Genomic DNA, 26,489 nt, shown 5'->3' on the forward strand with positions numbered 1-26,489 from the left:
TACACTGACTTACAACAGAAGCAAGGGGAAAACAGCATGGATTAAAAAATGCATTGAGCTTAACTTTGTTTCATTCTATTGCTATTTTCACAAAAGTCTGGGAGGTGTGGGACAGCTTCAGAGACTCTAATGACAATTCTTGTCTTTCAGGCATCGGATCTCAAAATCAAAATTTAGGTAAGTAAAACCGACTTTTGCTTTTCCTTCTTTCTACCAATTTTGCTCTTTTCTGAAGCTTTTTATACCAGCATTGCTGGGATGCAGTGGTGATTCTAGGAGATCCTGCTAAATATGTCAGAATTTAGTCATAATTTTTTTCTTAGTTTCACACTGAAATAAGGCACAGGGAATACTGACTACTGAAATACCTATCTATTCTACCTTTGTATCTCAAACCATAAAATACAAAATCAGAAATAAAAACCCAGTTCAACCACATAATTATACTACATCCGTCAACATCAGCCCTGTCTGCTCAAGGCGCTCTTTGTCGAACTTCTCTGCTTTGCTTGATTGTAAAGATTTCAACTGATGAAGCTGGCATCTTACTTGTGAAATTCTCCCATTGAACCTGGGACATGGGGAGCTTCTCTGGTGGTGTTTGGTTTTCTGTTGACTTAGAGCTTTTGGAAAAGTGAAGCAGTCCTAACATGGCTATTTCTGGGGTGTCACTGGAGAGGCTGACTGAAGTCATGGAACTTGGTTGTTAAGGTCCATTTCTACTGCTTTGGTGGGATCTCAGCTGCCTCCATAACCCTGAATTCAAAGTCAGGTTTATAAAATACTAAACGAATGTTCAGAATAACTGGAGCAAGTGTGTTCTCGCCACAGGCCCCCAGCTGAGTAATAATTAGCATTGACTCTGTGATTGCAGAAGGCTGATCAATTGCTTTATTATATCATCTTCTACTATATTATCCTATACTTATTAAGAAACTCAGTAACCCTTGCAGCCCATCCAATACAGCTTTGACCTAATTGGTCAATCAATCCAAACACCATCCAGTGTCCAATTAAGAAACCACCCTTTGGTAAACAAATCTCCATGGCACATTCCACATGTGCACAACAGCAGGTGCAACAAGTGGAGATAAGAATTGTTTCACATTCTTTTCTCTGATTTTCTCACAGCCTTCCCCGGGAAAACGCCTGGGGAAGTCTGTGCCTGCTCTCTGTGGCCAGAGAGCTGCTGCCACAGTGTGTAACTGGGCCCTTCTGCTTACCTAAGGAGCAATGAGTAATGTCAGTTTGGGAAGCACATATGTGACATCCCAATGTAAAGAGAGGAGGTGCAAGCACAGAAAGCACCATACATTGTCATGTGCACATACATTTGTGCAAAAGCACGCACAAAAGCGTGTGAGATTGCAAATAGTTTAATGACAACATTAATGTCTAAGTGTGGTGCCCACTTTGGAAGTTGGGAAGATTATTTCTTGCCCCAAATCCACTGCAAAACACCCAATGTATCTGTTTGTGATAGACTAGGTGCCTTTGTAAATTGCACAGGTAAAACCCCCTAGATATGACCACCTGTTAAAATGTTGTTGCAAGATCCTTGTTCACATTGTGTTTACATGGTCTGGCTTTGGTTCCTGTAGATGAGAGCCCTGATCTCAAGCATGGCTATAGTTTGCCACTGAAAATTACACAAAGGGCAAGAGTAGCCAAGAAAAGTTCTATCTCCTGTAACATCGTGTATGTGTGTGTCACTTCAGACACACACACATATATATGTAGTATCTATATAAAACTATTAGATTTATTATACAGTGGCAAGTGTTGCCTGGAAACTGGTTGCTATGCAAGTTAAATTCTGAAGAGTAGGAGGTGTGTAATTAGCTTTAAATATCTTCTGTGGTTAGTAATTACCCTAAGAAATCAGTGACACAAGGGGATGTGTTCATGGAAGGCAAACTTTAAAAACTCTCTTGATTAGCAAATGGTACCCTTAGTTCCAGGCATGAAGGTGAGATGCTGAAGTCCCCTAAGTTTGGGATTTTTTTTCAGAACTAGCCCTTTTATTGGGCTTGCTCCTGAATGTTGCTGAATGCTGGAAATGTTCTTTGGATTTTATTTGACCTCACCTCTCCAACGCCTTAATCCTTCAGCTCCATGTGATAGAGAATCTATTGACTGTCCTGAGGCTGGGAAAGGTGCCGTTGCAAGCCACAAGAATCAAGTACAAGGAGAATATTTATTTTTGTGGCAACTGAGCTAAAAAATCTCTTGAGGTTTATGCTGTGGGTGTCTTACTCAGATTAAGGTATGGCTTGAAGCTCTTGCAAATTGGTTTAGGACAATCTTTACTCCTACAGCTATAGGAAGGATGTTCACAAGTGTAGACTGAGATGACAGAGTGTTTCTCAGGGTGAACTTGACTTACTCCCTACCACTCTTGAACAATAAATCAAGACTAAAGTCTCCCTTAACAGAGAGCTGCAATAGCCTAAAGATCCCCCTCTCTGAAAAGAACTTTCCCTTCTTCAATTTTTCAAGTCGCTACTGGCGCCGATGGAATCGATTCTGCAGGAGGAAGTGCCGTGCTGCTGTCAAGTCCAATGTTTTCTATTGGCTGGTGATCTTCCTCGTGTTTCTCAACACCCTCACCATTGCCTCTGAGCACTACAACCAGCCAGACTGGCTCACGGAGGTCCAAGGTGAGGAGGAGCTTCTGGTTCTGTTTATTATGGAGGGTGTCGGAAAAGGGAGCTGAGTGAAGAGCTGATGCATTAAACCACACAAGGTAAAAGGAGCGTGCACAGCTCCAAGCACTCCTGTGTCTGTGGAGGGTCCTAAAGAATACAATAAACTTATCTGGCTGTGGTGGAAGAAGTTATAGAAAAGATGTAAAAACCTCCTTTCCAGCCAAAGCAGCATTCCATTGGGTGTAAGTGAAATCGGAAGCTTATGCTAAATTTATATTTGCAGCAACTGGATTCCCAATTTATGGATAGCTACTGGGAACCCCACGTTGTCCAAGGTTTCCCCTGAAATGGCATTTATGATAAATTCTAATTATTAGGGAGCTGATGAGTGATTTGTAACATTCTTCTGTCTGCAGAACAACTGAATTCTCTCTGGAGGTGAGAGCAGCTGAAAAGGCTTAATTAAGCAACAGTAGGTAGCACAGCAGCTCTTCTATTCCCACTCTCCTCTGCAGATGACGGGTGTGAAGGCAGGTTGTGCATGGGAAGGCGTGTCCCTGCCATTGGAGGTTGTGTAATACATTGCAGCTGTATGTGCAGTACATGAGAATTGCTGTAGCCCTCTTGCTGAAGCATTTCTGTGAATGAGATGCCCACGCTTTTCGAGTTAATTCTTTGGCCCAAGTTATACAAAGTTAACTTTTCAGGCTGATCCTTAAAATGCTTTCTTAGAAGCAAGGGCCGATGATGAGTTGTGATGATCTTTTGACTAAGTTTCCTTAATCTGTTTCTTTTTGCTTTTCATGAGACACTGCCAATAAGGTGCTGCTAGCTCTTTTCACGGCAGAGATGCTGCTGAAGATGTACAGCCTTGGTCTCCAGGCCTACTTTGTGTCCCTGTTCAACCGCTTTGACTGTTTCATTGTGTGTGGAGGCATCCTGGAAACCATCCTGGTGGAGACAAAGATCATGTCACCGCTGGGCATTTCTGTTTTGAGATGTGTGAGACTCCTAAGAATATTTAAAATCACAAGGTACTTTATTGCTTCTTTGGGGCTGGAGGAGGGCTGCTGCTCAATGTATGGGTACATGTCACTCACATCCCTGTTTACTTTCACTTTTTCTACCACTAATTAGGTAGTGAGAGTGCTACAATGCTAGATTAACAGTCCTCATCTTCTGAAGTCTGTAACAGGGTGGGGAGGGCTGTACAGACTGGACATCTGTCCCCAGTGTGAGTGGTGAGGAGTCTGGCACGGGCAGCTGGAGACACCTGATACCACGTAAAGTGTTAAAATGAAATTTGGAATTATGTGAACTGACCTCAGGCTCTTACAGTTCTCTGCAAAAGAGAAAGAAAACCAAACCAGCAGATAGCCTTGTGACCTCCTCTGATGCTTTTTGATGACAGAGAGGAGTCTGAAAGGCTTTGAGCCAAAACAGCATTTGACTGAGGAGCCCATGCCAGCTCCAGTAGACTCAACAGTGACCTGAGTGGGAGATTGTGTCAATACCAGCAACTACAGGCAAAGGATGTTGCCAGCTATACCCCTTCCAAGGAGTCCATCACGAAGCAGCAACTTTATGAAGAAACCAGACTTTTTCCATCTTCCAATATCTCCTCTTTTCCCTTTTCATTCTTTCCCCTCTCCCTCTGCATAAAGGCACAGTAATATCTATTAAGCAGTCACTGCTTGCTGAGCCAGGTTCCTCCAAAACACCAGCTTGGTTTGGCAGGGCTTTTTCAGCTTGAGGGGAATTTGTAGGAGAGATCAGCTCCAAACTTACCCAGAGCTCTTGCTACAAATCTATCCAAGCACTTGCCCCAAGTAGCAGAAAGTTTGCCTTTTCCCATGTGGGCACCAGCCAGCACCTCACAAAAAGCTTGACTGAGGTGGTGAAAGAGTTCTTTTTCTGCCTGCTCAGCCATCATCATGTCCCTATAATTCCTGTAATGCCCCCCCACCCCCGCAATCACCACCACCACCAGAGGAAATTTCTGACAAATTTGAGATAGAAAACACAGCACATGAGAAAAACAAGTCCAAAGCTGGATGATAGTCAAGATGGCTGAGCTGAGAGGCAGAAAAAAAACACCAGACTTGGAATTGTGCATCATACAAGATTTGCCCTTGAAGCTTCTGAGGCTCAGATCTCTGGCAGGATGGATGGATCTCAGGGTCAGATGGCAGAGACAGAAAATTGGTTCACAGTCTCAGAGAGAGAGGCCAAAGCAAGCCTACAACTATTTCAAAAGTGGGGGGGAAAAGTGATCTGTTTGGATATGTGATCATAGAAGAGGGGAAAACCTTCCAGAGGGGAACGAACGTTCCCTCCCAGAGAGGGGAAACGAGTTTCCAGCAAGAAAGGCATCTTTGCTCTTTCAGAAATAGTGGGGATCTCTGGTGTGGGGATTGTTTTTCCTGGATCTATCCATTACCAAGTCCCAGGCCTGGTTTCTGAGGAAAGCAGTAGCTGTTTCAGGCACTGGGTAATCAGATACACCCAGGGCAGCATACCAATAGCTATAAAAGCATGAGCTTCGACATAGCATCCTGGAGAGGTCATTGTTTTTTCAAGATATGTCTCCACCCCTACACGAAATATATAAGCTAGCTAAGAGAATTCTCTAATAGAAAGGCAAACACAGAGAGAATATCATTAATGCTTTAATAGCATTAATGCCCAGAAAGCCTGGGCTGGTGGAATACTCACATATTCCTAAAGCTTCTGGCAGAAATGTGATGATGGAACCAATCAGCAGTGGGACTGGTTACATTTGCCTTCACTCCGCAGCACAATTAAAATACAATTTTTCCTGGAAAAAGTGTTACCTGGAATATGTCTCCTGCAATTTTTGCATGGGTCTGTGTGTAAAGCACAGAGCTAAGGAAGAACTCATGATGCATAATGTATTAATCAGATTTTTCTTTCTTTCTTTCCTGTTCCTAAAATATTGACAAGTAGGCTGCAGTAGTTTCAGATTTATATGTTTTGTAATTATTCATAATTTTCTCCATAATTCTTCACTCTGTGGGTGAAGTTCACCCTCATGTGGAAGACCCTAACACAAGCCTCCGAAACAGTATTTTAGGCTCACTCATGCCTTACTGCAGGACAGAATACTTTGGCATTAAAGCCAAACTTTTGCCTTCTCCAGTAAATTACACATTTTTCTGTTGTTCACTCAGCTGTAAATACAATGAGGATTTTTTCAATGACATTATCAGCACCGGTGGAACACCCCACCTGAGTACAATGGTAATTCAGAGAGATACAGCACTGGAAAGCTGGGAGGGGCAGGAGGAATTACAGAGTCATGTTTTATATCACGCATACATTCATGAGCATATGGGGACATACAGTGGAAGTGAGAATAGTGATAATCGAGGATATTTAAAAGGTACAAAGCAGGAAAATTACTCTGGTAAGACTATATGAGAAGGTAGACTATTCTTTATATATTTACATCGATTTTCCATGGTAAACACCATGCACAAACAAATTCTGGGTCATCAAGATGATACAATTCTACAAGAAACACAAATATAGCTCCATAATAGAATAGAAACAAATAAAGATACCATCAGGTGAACAATGCATCATTTTAGAAACATCATTTTGAATTTCAAGACCAAACATTTCTTCCAAAATTATGAATACATTAGACAAGCAGACAATGTAATCTGTTTTATTCTCCCTAATTTTTAAAGTGCTGTGCAGAACATCTCACTTTGTTATGCGAAGACAGATTCTTTTCTCATTATAAATAAGCTTTTACTGCTTTATATGTATTATAATCCTTTGTATTTAAAAATTAAATCATATAATTTGTGACAGCATACAGAAATTTGATGGTTTATACCTAATCCTGCCACTAGGTAAGTCACTGTTATTTGCAGGGAGGAGAGACAGGGTGCCCCATTTTTTGTGCCTTCTGTCAAAAATCCCTGTCAAAGTGGTTTTATATTGGATGAACAGGGCAGGCAGCTTTCCAATAATGAGTCTGCCAGCTGTTGCTGCTGTTTTAAGCCCTGCATCTGTGATTGCTAGAGATGTGATCATAAAGCTATAGGAGAAGGCAATGGAGAGAGAGGGGAGGGAAGAGAGTAGAGCAGGTTAAGCTCTAATCCAGTTCTGCAGTTGGTTGCTGTGTGAGGCGTTGAACAAACCACTTGACTTCTCTGCATCATTCCTCCTTTGAAACAGGGATCACAGTCATGTCCTGCTCACCTGGGGGTTTGCAGATCCTTGTTCACTGGCACCCTCAAGGGCCTGGGATCTGCAGTGGGGGCTGTTCAGAGGCACACCCATTTCCCCATAAATCTGGGGCAGCAGCACTGCTTTCTCTCATACTTCCCACTAAAAGCTGCCTGGTCCAAACCCTCCTATTCCATCCAGTATCCAGGGCTGATTTTCCCTCTGTAGTAAGGTGATAAGCAGAGAGGGTGAAGTAGTGAGACACTTCTTCTTTGTCTGGGCTTCAACCATTGCTGACATGAAACCCTTGTGTTTCACTGAGTAATCCCAGATCTCACTTTGAGGGACTTCATGTTAGTTCTTCAACCACCAAATGGGACAGATGGTAACCTCAGGTCGGCTTCTAGGACCCTGAGATAAAACTGTTGTTATTTTCACGTCCTAATCAGTCAATCATTTCTTATCCTCTCCTTTTTCCTTTTTCTCCTTTTTTTTTTTTTTTTTCCTGATTGGTTTATTTACTTTTCTAGTGGTACTGTACTTCTAGCTAGCAGTAGTACACAGATAAAACAGCACTAATCTTACCACCAGGCCACCTCAGTTAACTGCTTGAAGCTCAATACTTATATAACAATCTGAATGCCAGGTATTGAGCCATTTGTAAGAAATGCAGAGCTGATAGAAGTCTGCACAGTTGTGAGTTGAGATAGCAAGGCCTTTAAGCTTAAACTGAGTCACTGGGACTGTTCAGATGTGTAACAGCTTCACTGCTTCTTAAGGGCACTGCTAGGAAGACCTAGAAAATGTGTGTCCTGGCTGACATTGGAGGACTTGGAGATATCCTGGAGCCCATCAACCTCTGCTTTAAGGATGCTGAATTCATTTGACTTTCATCAGAATGAATTTTTCCCTTCTCCTGTGTCACTTTCCCATCTTTTCAAAGTGTGAAAGTGTGTGAGCTGTGAGCATAACTGCAAACACAGGGAGCTGTTACATTGCACATTCCGTGCGGATATTTGGTGGCACCGAGCCCACAGCTTCCATGCCCTTACCTTTGCTCTGTAGTTTTTCATTGCTCATCTCTTTAATTGCAGTTAAACTTTAAAGCATCCTAGTTCTCTCTGAAGTGCTGAAGCTGGGCTGGAGGGAAAACATCACAGCTCTCTTTGAAGCTCAGTCCTTGGAGATGAACCTGCTGCTGAACTTGAGAGGACACGGTGATGTCCCTCTGCAGATCAGATTGCTAATCATCCTGAAGTGATTGGGCTGCTCAGGCAGTCCTGCCTTCCACAGGACAAGAAAAGTATTCTTTTTAGATCAACATTTAAAAAGTATTAATTTAACTAGGATTTTAAGAACCCTTGTCTCTAATGAGGATGTATACTCCCTTCAGAAAAAAATGATGAGTTGAAGGATAAGGCTTCCACAAAAGAGCCAGAGCACCAGTCTGCCATCCTTTTTACCTGGAACTTTTGTCTTCAGGGAAAGTAGGGTTAGAAATGCAGAGTCCTCTGAGTAAAGAAATGTTCAAAGCTGTGGGCCCTGGGAAAAGGGACTAGAGGGCCTTGGTGGGCTCTCAAAGCATGGTGGCAGGCCAGGTAGAAGGAAGAGCACAGGCAAACATTGCTGGCTTGCTGACCTGTGAAAGTTGTTAAAGCTTTGCCAATAATGTGCATCAAAATGAGGTGATTGGAGGATGAGAGCTAATCTGCAGCCCAGTCTGAAAGCTCTGCCAGCCTCAAAGCACAAAAGAGAATAGCTCATGACCAGCTAAGCAGTAGATTAGGAGTGACTGAGCAGATGCAAGACCTAAGTGGAAGTTGCTTCATGGGTGATGTGGTGAATTCTTTAGAATTTTTTTCTAAAGCCTCTTCCCAGCTTGTGACTACTCTGCAGGCTGGCAAAGAATGCAAATTTACATGCTGCAGCAAACATGCTGCTGGCATCTCTCTGAACCCTGAACTGGAACCACAAGGGCAAAAGGATCCTCTCCCTGCATCATACATGAGTCTGAACTGCGTACAAGCTGAATACACTGGGAGAAAAGGTCTTAACCATCCTGTCTCTTGAATTTGAAAGCCATTTGAAAATGTCCTGCAGCCTGTTTGAAGAGGTAGAGTAGGTTTGAAAACCAAAAAAGCAAGTGATATTGTGGTCTTCCAAATAAAGGTAGATCTGGAGTTTGCTTTCGGGTCCTTGTAAAAGGAGCATTGATACCTTTCTCATTCCTCCCAGTCCCAGAGAGCTCAGCAACCTCTCTGTGAGTGAGCCCAAGCACACACTCACACACTCCAAATTTTGGGCATGTTTGTATTTGCATCCAAACAGTTTCCCCATCTGTTCTTGCTAGTTATTACAGGCCATTCTCTGGAGTGAGGTATTCTGGCTGCCACAACATCTGTGAGTGTTGTAATGAGGTTGGTTAGAATGTAACTCACTGAAGCAGCAAGAACTAATCACTGTATATTGATAGAAGATGTGCAGAGCCTTAGATGGAGAGTGCTGTAATAATCTTCTGGGTGTGTGTGTGTGGAGGGAGTGGGGGGTGGAGGGAATTGTGTATGTACACGTGTGGTAGTAAAATTACTCATTAGCTGCGGTAGGTCTCGTTATCTTAGGGAGGCACATCAATGATTCACTGCTTAACAGGGTGTTTGGAAATGCCTGCTTTGCACAGAAGGCATCCTGAGCCAATATCCTGTGCAGTCCACGAGCACCTGTCTCGAACCGAAGGAATTTTAACTGCTTCTGTTTTCTCTCCCAGATATTGGAACTCCCTGAGTAATCTTGTGGCTTCACTCCTGAATTCAGTCCGCTCCATTGCTTCCCTGTTGCTGCTTCTCTTCCTCTTCATCATCATCTTCTCACTCCTGGGCATGCAGCTCTTTGGGGGCAAGTTTAACTTTGATGAGATGCAAACCAGGAGAAGTACATTTGACAACTTCCCTCAGTCCCTCCTGACTGTGTTTCAGGTAAGGGCACGAGTGGTCCCCGCGGGCCAACACGTTGTGTTTTCATGGGGCAAGATGGGTCCTGCAGCCTGGCAGTCCCCAGGAAGGGGCTGGACCCTAACAGCTCCAGGAGGAGGGTGCCTGGTTGTGCTCCAGCACGGGGTATTCCTTCCCAAAGTAGGAGCCAAAGATAAAACCCCTGTGTGTTGCAAGGCCACGGGGTCTTGGCAGGGCAGGACAAGAGAACAGCCATTGCCACGTCCCAGGGCAGCACTTGCTGCCAAAGCCCAGCCCTGCTGCTGTCCTCCCTGCTCTGGGGAACAAATACCTGCTCACAGAAGTAATCCCCTGCGCCTTTGAGCTCTCTGAAGCTTTGGGAGTGACCCACCAAGAGCCTCAGGATCATGATTTCACTGACGTGAGGAGAAGGGCAATGGCCTGGAGGGCTGTGCTGAGGGCAGTGCTAAAGGCTGTGCAGCCTGTCTGAAACAGCAGGCACCTGGGAGGGAAAGGCTTGGAGAACGGGGAGACTTGAAAGGATTTGTCTAGGAGAGCCATTGCCTTCAGCCATCATCTTCGAGAACACACTCTTTGGGGCTTTTTCCCACTTTGAGCACAGGCCTTCTTTGCATTTTCTTTGTTCTGTGGTTGTTTTTTTTTTTTGTTTGTTTGTTTGTTTTTTAATGTTCTAGATGGACACTGCCTGAGTCTCCATCAGCTCCATCCTGGGGGAGGGGGTGTTCTCTAGGACAGTGGGTATCTTTGTGTTAATGGGGTTTTCAAATTCTCTGTGTGGTCTAACACTGTATCCCTTATTGGTGGGAATGTGTCATTTAGATCCTGACTGGGGAGGACTGGAATTCGGTGATGTATGATGGGATCATGGCTTATGGCGGCCCCTCTTTTCCAGGAATGTTGGTCTGTATTTACTTCATCATCCTCTTCATCTGTGGAAACTGTATCCTTTGATGCTACTCTTTTCTGCAAGAGGGGATGAATTAAAACCACTATTTACTTTGATATGTCAGAAAATAGTGAATTTCACACCTCACATTTTTGCCTTTTCCTTAGGTCTGAATTTTAGTGTTACACTGCCAAAAGTTTAAAAAGTTCATTTTGTTTTAGCTGGTGCTAAGACATATAAACAGTTGTAAGAGCCAGCTATGCGCCAGTTCCACATGCTAGTTTTTATTTAGTATCTTTACATGTTTAGTGTTTTTATTTTTCATTCCCCTTAATTATCTCATAGGTTTTTCTTCCCTGCCTTCTCCACAAACTAATTTCTGGGTGTTCCTACTGTACTTACTGCTTTTTTTTTTTTCTTTAATGGCTTTTTAGTAATATATTCCATGTGCTTCCATCCAAGCCTTATGTGGAATAAAAATATGTATAATCTGCAATATGCTATATACAAATGCTGTAGTAGGAGTAACATATGTTTGACATAATTGATTTATGTGAGATCATGTAATAATTCATGTATAAACTAATAGGACCTGTGTTCCGTTTCAGTCCCTGCAATCTGTGTGTTCTTCAAACAGAAAATTTTGTGCTCTGTTATCTTCCAGCCTGTGCTGGTCTTGAGTAACTTCAGTTCTGTCTGGCTTTAAGGTGAAGTGAGGGCACTGTACTCACCCCAGGAGGCACAAAGCACATTGCAGGATTGTGCTGTGAGTGTCTCTTCACAGGAATTTGCATGTAACGTAGAGCTGCCATTCTGTTCCCAATCTCAGTTTGCTCCAAATTTGTGTGTTTAGTTTCTGCTTCCCTAATAAATGGCCCTCCTGTGTCAGAGGTGACACTTCCTTTTATACTGATGCTTCTATAAAGCCACCTTATAGACTCAGCCCAGCTCTTCTGGCCTGGGCCCATAATTCAGATCTCTCAAACCCTGTTATTTGACATTTTGGTTGACCTGCATGCCCTCACTTCAAAGTGAGATGGTGCAATTCCACTTATCTGAAGGTCAAGGTAGGCAATCTGGCTGACAGATTAAAAAAGCTACAACTTGGATCCCCTTGTGAAAATGTGAGCCAACTCTACAATGCTGGCTGACTTTGGAACCTTTAGACCTTGGAGCCCAGGGAGGGGGGGATGTCTGTGTTTCCAGACTAAGCCTTGAACCAGGGTTTGCTTAAAAGTTATCATGGTATAATAAGACTTACACTCAAGAAATGTATAGAACAACCTTATGGTCAGATTTGTAACATGAGATCTGAACACTGACTGGTAAGACAAGAAAACAGTTGTGATTCCTTGCCCTTCAGCTACATGGGCATGACTGGCCATGCATGGACTCTCTGCTAGGAGATGGCAGAGTTGTCAGCTCAACCCTTCACTGTCCAGACTAAATTAACCTCAGAAATGCTCATCAGAGTACTATGCTTGCTGTCCATAAAATCCACTCGTGCAACCTAAACTGTCAAAAGATGCAAAGCATTCCATACTCCTCTTATGTTCAGTGGGATTCTCTGCACAAAGGGAGATGCTCTTGGGAAACTGGAAACTAAAATGTAAATCTGTAAATCTGCTGTTTTACATCAGCCATTCTGTCATGAAATTTTGAAAACCCACAAAGTGTGTTATCTGTGTGGAAGGAAGGTGTAGATTTGTGCATGATGGATATGCAGTTGTGTGAAATGGAAGTTTGGAAAATCCAAGAGATCTGATGACAGGTTGCTAAAAATTTTCAATTAAGAAACCTTTGGTATAATCTTTGCCTGCAGTTTTCAAAGCCTGTTTTCTTTAAGTAGCACACAAACAGATATCCTGCTGAATGTATTTTTGGCCATTGCTGTGGACAACCTTGCTGATGCTGAGAGTTTAACATCTGCACAGAAAGAGGAGGAAGAGGAAAAAGAAAGGAAAAAGCTAGCTAGGTAAATCCATTTGCATACACCTATCTGCACACATTCCCGTGATTACACACAGCATGGATATATTTATATGAATATGATGCCCATACATACATGTGTGTATGTGTAATATATATAACCTGTCTGGACACGTATAGATTATACATGTGATTCATGTCATTATATTTGGAGTTATGTGTATATATAAAGGAATTCCAACTGTAAGACAGGAAAATGTTGTGAGCTAGGGATCCCCCCAGTTGCAGTGGTATGAGCAGAAGAAAGGAAGTCTGGGTTACTGATGAGCTTTCAGAGCAACAGCAGAGAATGAGTATGAAATGGTGTCAATCCCATTTGAATCTCCCTACTATCTTCTGATTGCTTTGGGCCATGAGGAATATTTTCTGTCATTCCCACAATGAGATTTAGCAGCTTCTTTTTCTTTTGATGCCACATGCTGTTCTTCTCTTGCCAGCTCTTTTAGTGCTTCTGCAGACACTTAAGGGGCACAAGCTGGATGAGGAGCTCCTCTGTCATTCCCAGCTGCCAACAGCAGGGAAGCCTCTCCTTACTCCTCTTGTTCACTGTCTTCCAGGCTGCTTGGAGGGAATCTCTTGTGCAGCTCTTTCTGCTTCATCCTGCATGCAGCTCAGCAGATTTCCCTCCCTCTAGGGGTGCAGTCAGGGGCAAAACATTTGTAGGCAATATAGTTGGAAGTTCACAAGATATGGGTTGAAAATGGCCCATGCCTTTGTCGTTGGGTGAACAAAGGGATCTCAGCTGACAGACCTAAAATATGCATTTTCACAAGCACACACACAAACACATGCCATTGAGAAAGCTACAAAATAAGGGACACCACATAAAAATAGATCAGAGCCTCTGCCTTTGCCTGCAGATGAGGACAAGGTGGAGCCTGGTATGGAAGCTGAACTCAGAATGGAGATGCCAGCCAGCTGATTGTTCTCATGGTGTGTGCTGTACTACATGAAGTTCCTGAAAGGGAAGCAGCTTTCCACATTTGTAACTCTTTGTTTTTTATCTTGTAAAATTGCTAGGACTGCTAGTCCTGAAAAGAAACAGGAGATGGAAAAAACAGCTGTGGAGGAAGAGACAAAGGAGGAGAAAATCGAGCTGAAGTCCATCACTGCTGATGGAGAGTCCCCACCTGCTACCAAGGTAGGGTCTGCTGGCAGCCAGCACTCTGCAGTGATGGCATGAACAGCTTGGGTTTCTAAGGGAATGAAAACCGTCTGCCTTGTCTGATAAAGGCTTTGATGCTTCTCCTTCCATTTCTGTCAGATCAACGTGGATGATTACCAGCCCAATGAAAATGAAGAAAAGAGCCCTTATCCCACAACAGAAGCACCAGGTACACATCTCCTTCCTTGTATGCCTCACTCGACAGTTGCTAAGCTCCAGCTGCTAATGTACACAAAGCCAAACTGTGGTAGCAGGTCTGCTGGAAATGCTTTCATGATGGGACAGGATGGTGTCCTGGCATGTGTTTGCACAAGTGTGGACTTGGCCCTTTGAAGTCCCTATACTGATCAGTCATATTTGATTTGGTCCCCTGTAAAGCTCTTTGTTGGAAAATACAGAGCTGTACAGAGAATCAAATCATTTACACACCTCCGTGTTTGAAAATATACACATGACACTGTTTTCAGTGTGCTTTATCAGTACTCAGTGGTCAGGGGAGTCTCACAACAGATAGTCATGAAAGGGAAAGTGCTTTTTGCACTGTTTTCTAATCAAAAAGGATAATGTGACACAGCGTAACTCTAAAGGCATAAGATCTCAGCCTAGAAGTGTAAGAAACAAGCTGTAGCCTTAGGCTGGTTTTCAAGCCAGGTGGGCCTAATTAACTTCACTCTCAGGTACTTGAGAGATTGGCTGAAGAAATCTCAGAACTTCAAGCAGTGTTCAAGAGACCCCAGATGGGGGAAAGGATTGGAGCTAGTCAGTTCAACTTCCATTCTTGGAAAAGTGCTGGAACAAAGGATTAAACAAACTATAAGACCACAAGATAAGGAGATGATCAGCAGCCAACACAATTTGCCAAGAGCAAATCAGATCAAGCCACTCTTATTTTCAAGGGCTGAAAACACTTGTAGGCAGGAGAAAAGAACTAGATGTCATATTCTTTAACTTTGCTAAGGCTTCTGACCATCTCTTACAGTGTTCTCATAAGCTGACTAGAAAAATATGGTCTAGATGATGGTGAGAGAAATGATCAGACCCTTTATGGGGAGAGTGGTGATAGCCCAAGTGAGTTTGTACAACCCAAAAGCCTGTCTAGAGTTCAGCTCAGTTCATTGTTAATGACCTGAGTGATGGAAGAGGCAATATGCTTATTACATTTGTAGATGACATGAAGCTAGGAAGGACAAGAAGCATGCTGGAGGGCAGCATTAGAATTCAAAGAGCTCCTGAGGTCCTGGATAAATGGTCTAAATAAAATTGAAAGTGCCAGGCTCTACGCATAGACAGGAATAAACAATTCACAAATAAAGGATCTTAGGTGACAGCTAGTTAGGTAACAGTCCTTGAGAAAAAGATCTGAATCTTACGTCCACAAGCTCAACAGATGTCAGCATAAAAACTTTCTACAGATAGGAGGAGAATTATCTCCATTATGAAGCAACAGATTTAATAAGATTCACAGCATTTAGAATTATCTAATTGTGATGCTGTAAAAGTTCACAGAGATGGTTGTGGAAGCCCAGCATCACTGAATGTTGTTAAGGACAGGGCAGAAAAATATCTCCCAGAAAAGGCTTAGCTATAATAATTAATTGCACCTGGCTTGGCAGAGGCATTTTTGTGATCCTTCCCTGCCCTGCTCTTCTGTGTTTCTGTGATTATGTAACAGGCTATAAAACACTTTCTCTTCTATTCCATGATTCCTAATAAATAAATGTCTGATAATAGGTTGATTTGATAGGCTAAAAAAGAACACAGGAGTTCATTTTTAGTAGATGGACAAGCGCTTCAGACAAGCAAAATGGAAAACTGTTCCTTGCATTTGATTTTCAGTACAAGAAGTGCTCACATATGCTGTACTTGTATTCTTCCATATTTATAGCAAATTTATCAGGAGTAGAGTGTGGGTCTAACTCTGAGCAATACTATTTTAACACTGCCTGAGGCAGGTCACTCTGGATTTCATCTTTCCATCACCTCTGTAGGCCCAGGCACTTACTGAACACACATCCCCAGTTGCTAAGGGGTTTGTGAGAGTCTTTAGTAAGAAGCACAAATTAAAACAGCTTGATACAGTTTTGTTTCTGTTTCTCAGCTGGCTTGGATTTGCAGAAAATTACATTTTTTTCAAGTGAAATAACAGTCATCTGAATGTCAATTATAAGTCTACTGCTAATAGAATTGGGGTTTATTTACTTTCTGTAAACAGCTTAGAAAGAATTGCTTATAAATGGAAAATACAGCAAAACACTACATCTACTTTTTTTGTCATGCATAGAATTAGAGTGCAGAAAATCAAGTGAAAACATTTTTAATGCCTGCCTCAGGGTGTCAATCCCTGTCTTAACATACTTTTGAACACAACCTAAAATTTGAATGGATTATCAGGTTTTCTCCTGTCTCCTATTAGAAATGCAAGGGGCCACCGTGCTGCTCACTTGCCATTGTATGGCCTCAATGACATTTCTAAACAGATCTGTTCCCTGAATTGTTTATCAATTCTTTGTGAAGGCTGAAGATTCTGTGTTCAGAAACCATTTGAACTGGTCACTTCATCTGTTTTTCCTAACAACACAGGTCCTTTCCTAACCTACTTTGCTCATTCTCTGATTTGTTTCTGCTCCTTTAACCAGTTTTTAACCTCTCCTGACTCTGTTTGCTGCACAGTGTTGCTCCTCAGCCCCAGAATAGTTGCAGCTCCTCTGGTCACCTGGCCTCTTTTTTGGAAGGACAGACTAGTTCTCCCAGAGATTTGTGTACACTAGAAGGATTATTATGATGATATGTTTATTACAGGAAGAGAGGGAGCTAGCCTTGCTGTCTAGTACAGAAATAGACAAAGAATTCAGAACGTCAGATGAAGGTAAAAGCTTGGAATGATTCATGGGAGCTTGAAGCAAAATAATGTCCTTATACGAGAGTTCTGGTCTTTGTACAGTAAAAAAAACACTTCCCATCATCGAATTTCTCACTGATAGTGCACTGTAGCCTGTTTGTGCTTGTCTCCACAGCCAAAGAACATTCACTTCTATAAATGTGAGCAGCTGTGCTGCTTCTATATGGAGGTAGATAGCATGGGCACTGACCTGGGATGAGGCTGTAATCGTGCTACTCTTTGTGAATTTGGCCCTCAGTGTTTCCTTTCTTCTGCACCCTAGACTCTAAGTGTAAAGTAGAACATTGATCTTTATCTATGGCTGAGGAACTGAATGAGGTTTTCAGTCTGAAAGTATTTGGTTACCAGAGTCATTAATCGATATTTCTTGCCGTATGGCAGACACGAGAAAAAGAGGAGAGGAACAATGTTCTTTATGGTCTTCATGGGGCTGATCCTTCTGCTGAGGGTCTCTTTTCCAGAGGCATTGCTCCATGCCCATTTAAAAGTGTATTTTAAGCATTCCTCTGAGTAATAAAGGAAGAATGATCTCACATTGAAGGCACAGAGCAGGGACCCAGAATACTCTTCTTAAGTATGAGTTTCAAATATCCCACATGATCCCAGGCATTGGTTTTCTGGCCTGTTAAAGAAGAAAAAGAATTTGCTTTGTCAGCCTCCTCTGAAGCCCGTAGATAAGAGCAGCACGTGCAAAGTATGGTTATATTACATAAACCTGCACATTAACCTTAACACCTATTCTACAAGTCCTGTGTAAAAAAGTACTTCTGAAAGATATTTCTTTAATTAATAAAGCCTGTAGAAAGAGTATTATGAAGCATATTACGCATAAAATTGAGCTGTTAAAAAATAGACTGACTTAAAAAGTACAAACTCTATGTACCAGCTCAAACATTTATGCAAAAATCTATCAAGTGAATTTGAGCTGAACTCCTGGTACTGGAAGTGTAAAGAAAGAATCCTATTTACATGTAATAATGGCATGCCTTCAAAAAGGGCACTTTTCTCCTCTCTCTGATATCTAGATCAGGGTCTGTGCTGATTCATCTCTTCTTTCTGATGTGTCCTGTAACCAGATCAAGTACAGTATCTCACCCTAAAGGAACACCATTCCTGGAGCTTATCTCCCTTTATGGACTCAAGATGAGCCTTTTAATTAGAGTATCCTTCTTTGCAGTGCCTGGAAGATGAATCTGTTGTATTTAACATGCCAGGCTCCTTTCTTAAAGATTTTTTTCCGGTCTTGCTGATTAAGTGAGAGGATTGGTATCTTTAAAATAGCAAAATCCTATAATGTCATTTACAAAACAACATCTGACTTCAGCAGGTAGAAGGAATCCTCAAAGGCAGAAGCTTCTCTTTCAGGTACCACTTAGCCTTCATCTCTGCATTTTCTATCTTGAGGTTTCTCATTGATCTGCCTGGAGATGATCAGCCTCATTCTCATCTTTCTGACCTTCCTCCCCACTACATTATAAAAGGGAACAATTTTAAGACTTTCTGATCAGTGTAAGTCAATGTGCATGTGCTCACTGTTCTGGGGCATACACGTGCTCATCCAGACACAGTTCCAGATGTAGCAGCAGCTCCATGGAGATGCTCACAAATAGAAGAAAAACAATCTTCATAAACTGGAGGAATGGTGAAAAGAAAAAAATATGCCCTTCAGTAAGGATGAGGTCTGAGTGCCAGTTTTGGGAATAGCAGCAGAAATGCAGAGCAGTGAGTGACAGGCCAGATTGTTGCTCTGTAGTAAATAATCTGTGCTTTGTGCATATCAGACACTGATGGCAAATTAATGCCAAAGTATAATGAAAAGTCTCCATGAAGGACATTTAACAGGAAGATAGTATCACAAGATATAAGAAGTAATCTAGCTTTCCTCTGAAGCAGTAAAACCTCAGCTGCAGGTTAATCCTGCAGACAATCTGGAAGCAAGTAGCAGGAGTGATCAGAGACCTGGGGAACACAGCACCTCAGGAAAGGTTGCTGCTGTTTTGCTCTAGGAGCCAGATATTCTCCCAGAGGCATAAGAGTGGTTGTCAAGTATGCAAAGGCTTTCTGCAAGAGGAAGGCAATTTTTTATTTTCTGTGTCCATGGAAAATAAGAAAACAAATAATGGATCTAGACCTCAGCAAGAAAGATTCAAATGAGCCATTAGAAGTAGCCTTTCTGTTTGTTTTTTTGCAGAAGGAACTGTGAAGCATCTGAGAGAGTGTTGTGAGAATGTTGTAGGTTTACCAGCACTAATGGTTTTACAGAGAGATGAGAGCAGTGTCTGCCAGGGTGAGCACAGGGTAAAGGGCACTGTCTCAAAGGAAGGAAGGGCAAGGAAAGTCAAGGCTTCAGCATCCTATTTTAATGGTTTTTAGCCCTAGTTATGACAGAGACAAATGCCTCTTTGGAACAGGTTGTATTTTGCAATAAAACACAAAAATGCTTCTTGCAGCAGAGGAAGATGAGGAAGAACCTGAGATGCCTGTCGGCCCTCGACCTCGCCCGATGTCTGAGCTACACCTCAAGGAAAAGGCTGTGCCCATGCCTGATGCCAGTGCTTTTTTCATCTTCAGTCCTAACAACAGGTACTTAAGAGATTGGTTAGCCAGAAGAGGGAGGTGAAGAGCTGGTACTCCTTTCACATTGGGCCCCAAAAGTTATGAGGTGCAGAGCTCCCTTTCAGCAGTTCATACCCGAGGCCTCCTTTGACCCACCTCTCCTTTAAGGCATGAAATCCTCTGAAACCACAGCTGTAGGGAGTACAGTGAAAATATGCAATGGGAGTTCATGGCACGTGCAAGGCTGATTGAGGACACAAATCATGAAAGCTTCAGAAATAGGGGACACAGAGGCGAGTCAGCAATTGGAATTTCCCGACACATCCAGGTCCAAACTGCAGGAGAGCCATCATGCAATCAATCAAGTGGGAGGTAGCAGCTTCCTGCCCTAAGCTCTGCCCAAAATCCACTCCCAGTAGGGAGTTCATGTGTCTCTGCTCATTGCTGCACATCAAGAATGAGCATAGAAGAAGAAATGAGAGGGGGGGGAGAGTCCATAGCTCTAAGAGGAGCCTAGGGAGCACGGCTCTTCTCTCACACTTCGCCCATGGGCTCCTGCAATGCAGCCTCATGTTGTCACACCTGCCTTTCCAGAACAGATGTGCAGCACCTGTGGGTGGAGGGCTGTTAGGAGACAGGTGAGTTTATCCTTGCAAGGGTACAGCAGTGAGCTCACTGCCCAATGCTCTGTGCAGCACCTCGTATTCCAGTGTCTCTCCTGAGGACCCAGCCTTCAAACACAGCCCCAAAGGAAGGCAGGGCTGTCCCTGCACCGCTGAATTCAGAGCCATTTTTTCCCAGCAGAGCTTGTGCTATTCCTCCTTGGGTATGTGTTACAGGGAGGGGCTGAGGAGGTCTGGGGCTCGTGGACTGTAATGCTAGCTTCGCCACCCACCCCCTGTCATTTGTAGAACTAAATTAACCTCTGCAGTCATCTGTAAAATTGCTGTAATAGGGATTTGGAGCCCTAACAGCCAAGAGTAGAGCTAAATAGATTAATGAAGTGCCTGTAGAATTATGCACAGAGCTATTATGGGGTTTAACTCCTCACATCCTGCTACCAACATATGGAAAGCGGCGTAATGGTCTCCAGAAACAAGTTTGATGGGAGGCTGCTCCTTCTTTACCTTTTAGTTTCCCACTAAGAGCACCAAGTGGGCCTGTGTTTAGCATACAACCTGCATGGCATGATGTCTCTCAGAAGTCATTTGCTGATGCCAGCCTGCCCTATACCCATTTGGCCAGGCCTGTACTCTGTTAGCAAGGTAGATCCCCCACAGCTCCTGTTAAATGACACTTCAGGCCCAGCTCAGAAAGACACTGGCACCCTAAAGCCTGTTTCTGCTGCCTTCCTCCTGAATGAATCAGGAATGGCTCCATAAATGAAAGCAAGGGATGTAATTTTGAGCTGGCAGGTTTCAAGCCACATGGAAATCACAAAAAGCTCTGTCAGGAGGGAGTGATTGTTCTCCATTCGAACACATCGAGTGTGAGTCCTGTGTGGAGAGCCAACATTGCCCTGCACACCTTGCCCCTGTGCTGGGGCAGAGGGGAAGATGCTCTGCAGGGCAATCCTCCAGTCCTGCTGGCAGAAGAGGAGGGGGGGAAATGTTTCCCAGGTCTTAGTGTTCTTTGAGAGATAAATTTGTGCCTCTCCTCTCTCTTGCAGGTTTCGTGTCCACTGCCATCGAATCGTTAATGATAACATTTTCACCAACCTGATCCTATTTTTCATCTTGCTCAGCAGCATCTCCCTGGCAGCTGAGGACCCCGTGCGACACCTCTCCTTTAGGAACCAAGTATGCTCCACATCCTCCTTCCCTCACTGGGTATTGCAAGTGTGGGACAAGCAGATCATGATTTGAAGCCAGGAAAGGCAGAAAAGGCTGCATCAGAGGCTTGGGAGTGCCTGTCTTTGTGATTTCTGCCTTTTGTAGGCTGTGTGTGAAATCATTAGGTTTTGCAGGAAACATGAGTTAGTGCAGAATCTGGCCTCTAGTTCACTTCAGAAGTGTGTGTAGGGAAAGGAAGAACAGGAGGCTAAAACAAAATTATCGTTCCCTGGGATTAAAGCATTAGAAATGAGCTGTAAAAACATTGATTGGGGATACAGATAATTCAATTTTGAGGGATTATCAGGTTCCCTTTGGAACATTTGTTCTGTTGCCACATGCTGTCTTTTAAACTAAAAAGCCCAGGGCCTGATTTTCATTTTATTCACCCTGGTGTAAATCAGGAGTAACATTCTTGAGTTTGATGCTGTCACTCTGGGGGAAATTGATGTCACCAAGGTTAGGATCAGACCTTTTGAACACGAGCCACAAAGCTCTCGTTAAACTTGAGATAACCCTCAAAAATATGCTGTGCTCGTCTCCTTACCTTCCTGGGGAGAGAAGAGGAAAGCATTCAGCACAGAGATACATTCTCCCCCTCTTTCCTGACCATTCTTATTTGCCTTTTAAAATGTTCAGTGCTCCTTTAACTTTGCCAGTGGTTGTTTCCATTAGTCAGGGGTCATTGCTGAAATGAAGAGTCAGCAGACATATGCAAGACCTCTGACTTCTGGTGTCTGCAGTGGCATTTTGGTGCCTCGATGCCTGAACAGTTTGCTAAGATTGAAAAGCGGGATAGTGTTTTCTTGTTTAACAATAAAACCTTAATTTACTGCTCCCTGAAATATCCTGGCCTGAGCATGCGTTTGAACACATATGTGCATGCAGAGAAGGTGTTAATGGAAGTCTATTCCTGAGCGTATCTCAGAGTGGCTTTGCATTTTGTCCTGAAGGAGGATGCTAAATAATCCAACCTGTGCCACCAATAACCCACTTGTGCACAAATGAGGGTACACACTATGCAGGGAAAACTGAATGCCAATATGCATTAGTGCTGCAGCATGTCAGCTGGCAGATTGGCTCCTGACATGCCCCAGAAACTGTTGCAGAGTCTGTAGCAGAGAGATTTAAATGAGAGGGAAAAAAAGAGTCAGAGCTGGTTGTGCTGGATGAAAAAGCGGAAGGTTTGAGGCAAAGCACTGTTTTGAGTATAAGAAGCCACTGGTGTTGCATGAAAAATCTGTGTTTAAATTTTGCAGGTACAGATGTTTAAAATGTATCATACAAGGGGACACTGACAAGATGCTTGGGTTGCAAATGTGGCCTGCCTTTGCACTGTGACAGTAGAACAGTGAGATCATGTCCTCCCCTGTGCCCACACGGAGCCTAGGAGGAAAAAGGAAGAAAGCAAGCTGAAATCAAGCTGAAAGCAAAGCTGCCTCTGCCTTCACTCAGCATGAGCCTGTGCTCCAGGACTTGTGCAGACTGGGGATGCTGCTGGCACAGACCATCCCAGAGCAGGAAGACAGGGACAGAGAGCCCAGCAAGGGCTAGTGGAGAGGCTTGGGCTCTGCTGCTTCCCTGGGGCAGGCTGTGTCCTTTTGTGTCACACAGGGCTCAGGCAGCGAGTGCTTGGAAGTGCCAGCCCAGTCTGACCAAACAGCCTTTGAAGTCCAAGCAAGTGCTAAGACTGTGCTCACAACATTCTCCTGCTAGCACCTTGGCAAGGTGCTCACTCACTTTAATATACTCTAGAGCAAGTTCATATTTAGATAATAACAAATATGCTTGAGACATATGTACAGCTGATAAATGGGGCTGCCTGCACAGGTGGGGCAGTGACCATTTTCATTAGGCATGACTTCATCTTTGCTAGCTGCAGCTTTGGGGCCACTTTCTCCTGTGTGTTCTAGATCCTTTGCAGGCCCCTGGTGAGGTAAAGCAGCAACAGGTACAGCTTAATCATTCACTTTAATCACATTTGCAGCTTCTTTATGTTGGTGGAGTCATGCAAAGCAGTTAGAGAGTACCCGTGAGTCTGGCCCATTGATTATAAAATTATTCCATTGATAAAATAATCAAATGTCAGGACTTCCAAAGCAGCAAGGCAAAAGGATATTTCCAGCTGTAATGTATGTAAATTAATATAGGTTAAAATCAAGATCTGTCCCTTTGAAGTGGCCCTTTCTTAATTCTCTAAACTGCAAAAATTGGTAGAGCCCAAGACAACCTTGAGGAGAATTTGGGATTAGAAACTGAGCAGTGACCTAAGGAATTTTGAGTTATATGGTAGCAGTAAGTGATACACCCCCCTATTTGACATGCAGTGTCCGCAATTCAATCCAGATTTGGATTGTGCTTTGATAGTGCAATGTGAAATAACCCTGGAATTTGCAGTAGCTGCCCCTCTGCATAGCAAGCTGTAAGAATTTAGCCACCTATAAATCTGAGTGAGGATACAGGCACTGAGATACAATAAATGCTGTGGGATGGGTGCGGGCAGTTCCCTGCTTTATGTTTTTTAGTGTTTTAGCAGCAAAGGTCTAAATTTCACAATTAATCCGTTTTCTACAGCTTCCATATATTGGCCTTCTGGTTTAAAACATGATGATGGTAAAACAACAGTAAACCATGAGCATGATGCTTTTGATGTTCAACATTTGTAGTGTAGATAGCACTAAAGTGGATTGGGATGTTAAAATATATTGGAAACAAAGAGAGTTCAATCCTGGTCCCATAAATCAGTGAGAAAGTTCCCATTTACTGTGGGATGCCAACGTATTGGCAGTGAAGGACATTCCTGTCCTTGATGCTGCTACTTTGAAAGGCCCTTTACACTTCTAGACTTCTCACTGCCTCCTGTGACACCACTTTTTGTGGTCTGTGCATGCCATGGGTTTCTCCATCACCAGGCCTAGGTTCCTGGGAATGAAGAGCATTTCAGCTGGCTGGTTATTCAGGATGCAAATAGAAAGATGCAGGATCTAAGTTAGGCACCTTTAGCAAATGACCAAATTATGGTTGCAATACAAGGGCTGGGATGCTGTTCAATTGGCAGAGTCTTTGTTATTCATCCTAATCCAGAGCAATTCAGGACAGAGAAAAGAAATAGCTAGAGTATGATTTTGCAGTTTGCTTTCCTTCCTTTGAGAGAGGCACAGGACAAGACTGAATGGAAGTTAATAAGAAGGAATCTCATGTTTTCCACTGAGAGACCTGGAATTCTTTGTATTCTCAGTTTGGAATCCTATTTGGGAAAACCCTTGAATGCTCTTTATGAGATTCAAAAAAAAAAAAATCCTACAGCAACCAAAATGCTATTTTGCCTCTATAGTGCTCATGGGATTGCAACTCAGGAAAGATTTCATGTAATGTGCTTCTTGTCCTCTGTGCCAGGACCTTCACTGCATTCAACAGGACGTTGTTACAAAACCATTCCCTATAGAGTCGTCCTCATTCCCTCGTGAAAAGGATTCGTGCATTTGATTTTAACTGTGATTTCCCACTCAAGTGATCGGTCACTGACCTACCCTCCCCACTCCTATCCCCTTTTGTTTTTACAGATTCTCTTTTATTTTGATATAGTTTTTACTGTCATTTTCACCATTGAAATTGCTCTGAAGGTAAAGTGCCCATCTTCTCTACCATTACTTGTTCACAAGCTTTCTAGTTTTCTGCCAGTCTCTGTTGCTAACACACACGCCTGTTTGTTCCCAGGTCACGCTCAGTACCACTAACCCAACTGTGCTTATTTTTCAGATCCTAGGCAATGCAGACTATGTCTTCACTAGTATCTTTACATTAGAAATTATTCTTAAGGTAACCAATCTGAGAAATACACTTGTTGTCTTCTTTTCTTTCGCTTTCTTTCTCTTTCCTTCACTCTTTCGCTCTTTCTCTCTCTATTTTTTTTAACCCCGTTATTATCTCTACACAAAGGGTTGTTTTTCTTTTCATTTGACATTTCAGTAGATGCTTTAAAAGTCTCCTGGGAAATTTTGATATTCAGACTTGTAATTGAGGGCCTATAGCAAAATAATGCTTTTTAGGGGAATTGCAATGAAAGGATGCAATGTTGAGAAATGTAAGAGAGGACCAAGAAAAAGGCCATCCCCTGATAAATTTCTCCCTCCACCCTGGCCAGTGCTTCCAAAAGAGGATTTTTCTGCTCTGCAAGAAACTCTGAATACACACACCTCTTAGACAGGCAAAGAGAAGCTCTCCATTCTGCAGAAACCAGCCCAAAGGGTGCCTGATGAGTTCTGTGAGCATACGGGGTGCACAGCAAAGCAGAAGGCGGGGAGCACAGTGCAAAAGCTCACTTTTTAGGTGTAGAGAGAGAACCAAGAGTACAAATCACTGAGACACCAAGGACAGTAGCTGCCAATGAAAATTGCTGCATCAAAACCCAGCTTCCCGTCTCCCAGGAACATGCTCTGTACCAAGGGGAATGCGCAGGAGAATGGTTTAGCTTGGAAGAAAATAAAAATAGGCTGCCTTGTTCTTAACTCTAATTTTCCCAAATTAGTAGGCTAATAATTTAAATAACAGTAATTGAGAAAAGTTCTGGCTTTCTAAATGCTAGGTTCACTTGGCAGCTGGGTTTTTTTTTGTTTTTGTTTTTTTTTTTTTCTCAGCAAGCTAGTTCTAAGTGCTGGCAGGCAGTGCCTTGGAGTTGCTCAAATTTTGCAGCTCAAGACTCTAATAACAGTATCTATATGGAAGGCTGGAAAGCAGGGTGGCCCCTGCATATTTTTATAGAGAAACATGCTTTTTTTATATGACTTGAAATTACCAAAGCCGTAATGTTCTCCAGAGAGATGCACGCATTATGCCTGTGTGCAGTTTGCATCTGTGTTCCCACAATAAATCTGAATGTGCACAGATCACACGGCAGATCCAAAAGGCCTGTCAAGAAAAGGAAAATATTAAACAGCAACGTTTAAAAAATAAAACGATAGTTCAAGGTTACCTGTTTGGACTCACAGTTACTAATTCTGCTTGCTCTGAAGGAAGTGGTAACACTCCTAATGACTTCAGTGGAAGCAGAGCTTAACCCAGCCTGGGCCTTCCAAGGTTCAGTGATTTATGACAACATCCCTGGATATTCTCTAAGTTCAAGTGGGAGAATAGTGCAAGGACCATAAGTGTAAATCACAAATAGCTTGTTTTCTCAGTGCATGTTTCTCTGCTGCCTTCTCTGAGCACATTGTTTTGTAAATCAGCAAAGTTAATGTAGGTGGTGGAAACAAAAGAATGAATGGCCATGGGATGTTCAAGGCTGTAGAGGAACAAGCTTCATCTGCCCCCATGCTGCTTAGAACAACACCTGCATTCTGGTGAAT

At 43.0% G+C, this 26,489-nt stretch overlaps 1 protein-coding gene across 37 annotated transcripts in view; it reads left to right on the forward strand.

Annotated features, from left to right (window-relative positions):
* The window catches only part of CACNA1C (calcium voltage-gated channel subunit alpha1 C), a 457,310-nt gene that overhangs the window by 352,130 nt on the left and 78,691 nt on the right, over window positions 1-26,489 (forward strand). For 18 of the 37 annotated variants that reach the window (XM_068191795.1, XM_068191793.1, XM_068191810.1 and 15 more), the window contains 12 exons: window positions 151-177; window positions 2,500-2,660; window positions 3,457-3,682; window positions 9,613-9,820; window positions 10,637-10,757; window positions 12,564-12,678; window positions 13,713-13,833; window positions 13,957-14,026; window positions 19,207-19,339; window positions 20,982-21,111; window positions 24,708-24,767; window positions 24,904-24,963. In XM_068191795.1, the coding sequence (XP_068047896.1) occupies window positions 151-177; window positions 2,500-2,660; window positions 3,457-3,682; window positions 9,613-9,820; window positions 10,637-10,757; window positions 12,564-12,678; window positions 13,713-13,833; window positions 13,957-14,026; window positions 19,207-19,339; window positions 20,982-21,111; window positions 24,708-24,767; window positions 24,904-24,963 (1,432 nt within the window). The remainder of the gene's footprint in view (window positions 1-150; window positions 178-2,499; window positions 2,661-3,456; window positions 3,683-9,612; window positions 9,821-10,636; window positions 10,758-12,563; window positions 12,679-13,712; window positions 13,834-13,956; window positions 14,027-19,206; window positions 19,340-20,981; window positions 21,112-24,707; window positions 24,768-24,903; window positions 24,964-26,489) is intronic. The other 19 variants (XM_068191832.1, XM_068191800.1, XM_068191813.1 and 16 more) reach the window with 2 other exon arrangements.

The sequence above is a fragment of the Anomalospiza imberbis genome, chromosome 5 (genome assembly GCF_031753505.1).
Source record: "Anomalospiza imberbis isolate Cuckoo-Finch-1a 21T00152 chromosome 5, ASM3175350v1, whole genome shotgun sequence".
Taxonomy (NCBI): Eukaryota; Metazoa; Chordata; class Aves; order Passeriformes; family Viduidae; genus Anomalospiza; species Anomalospiza imberbis.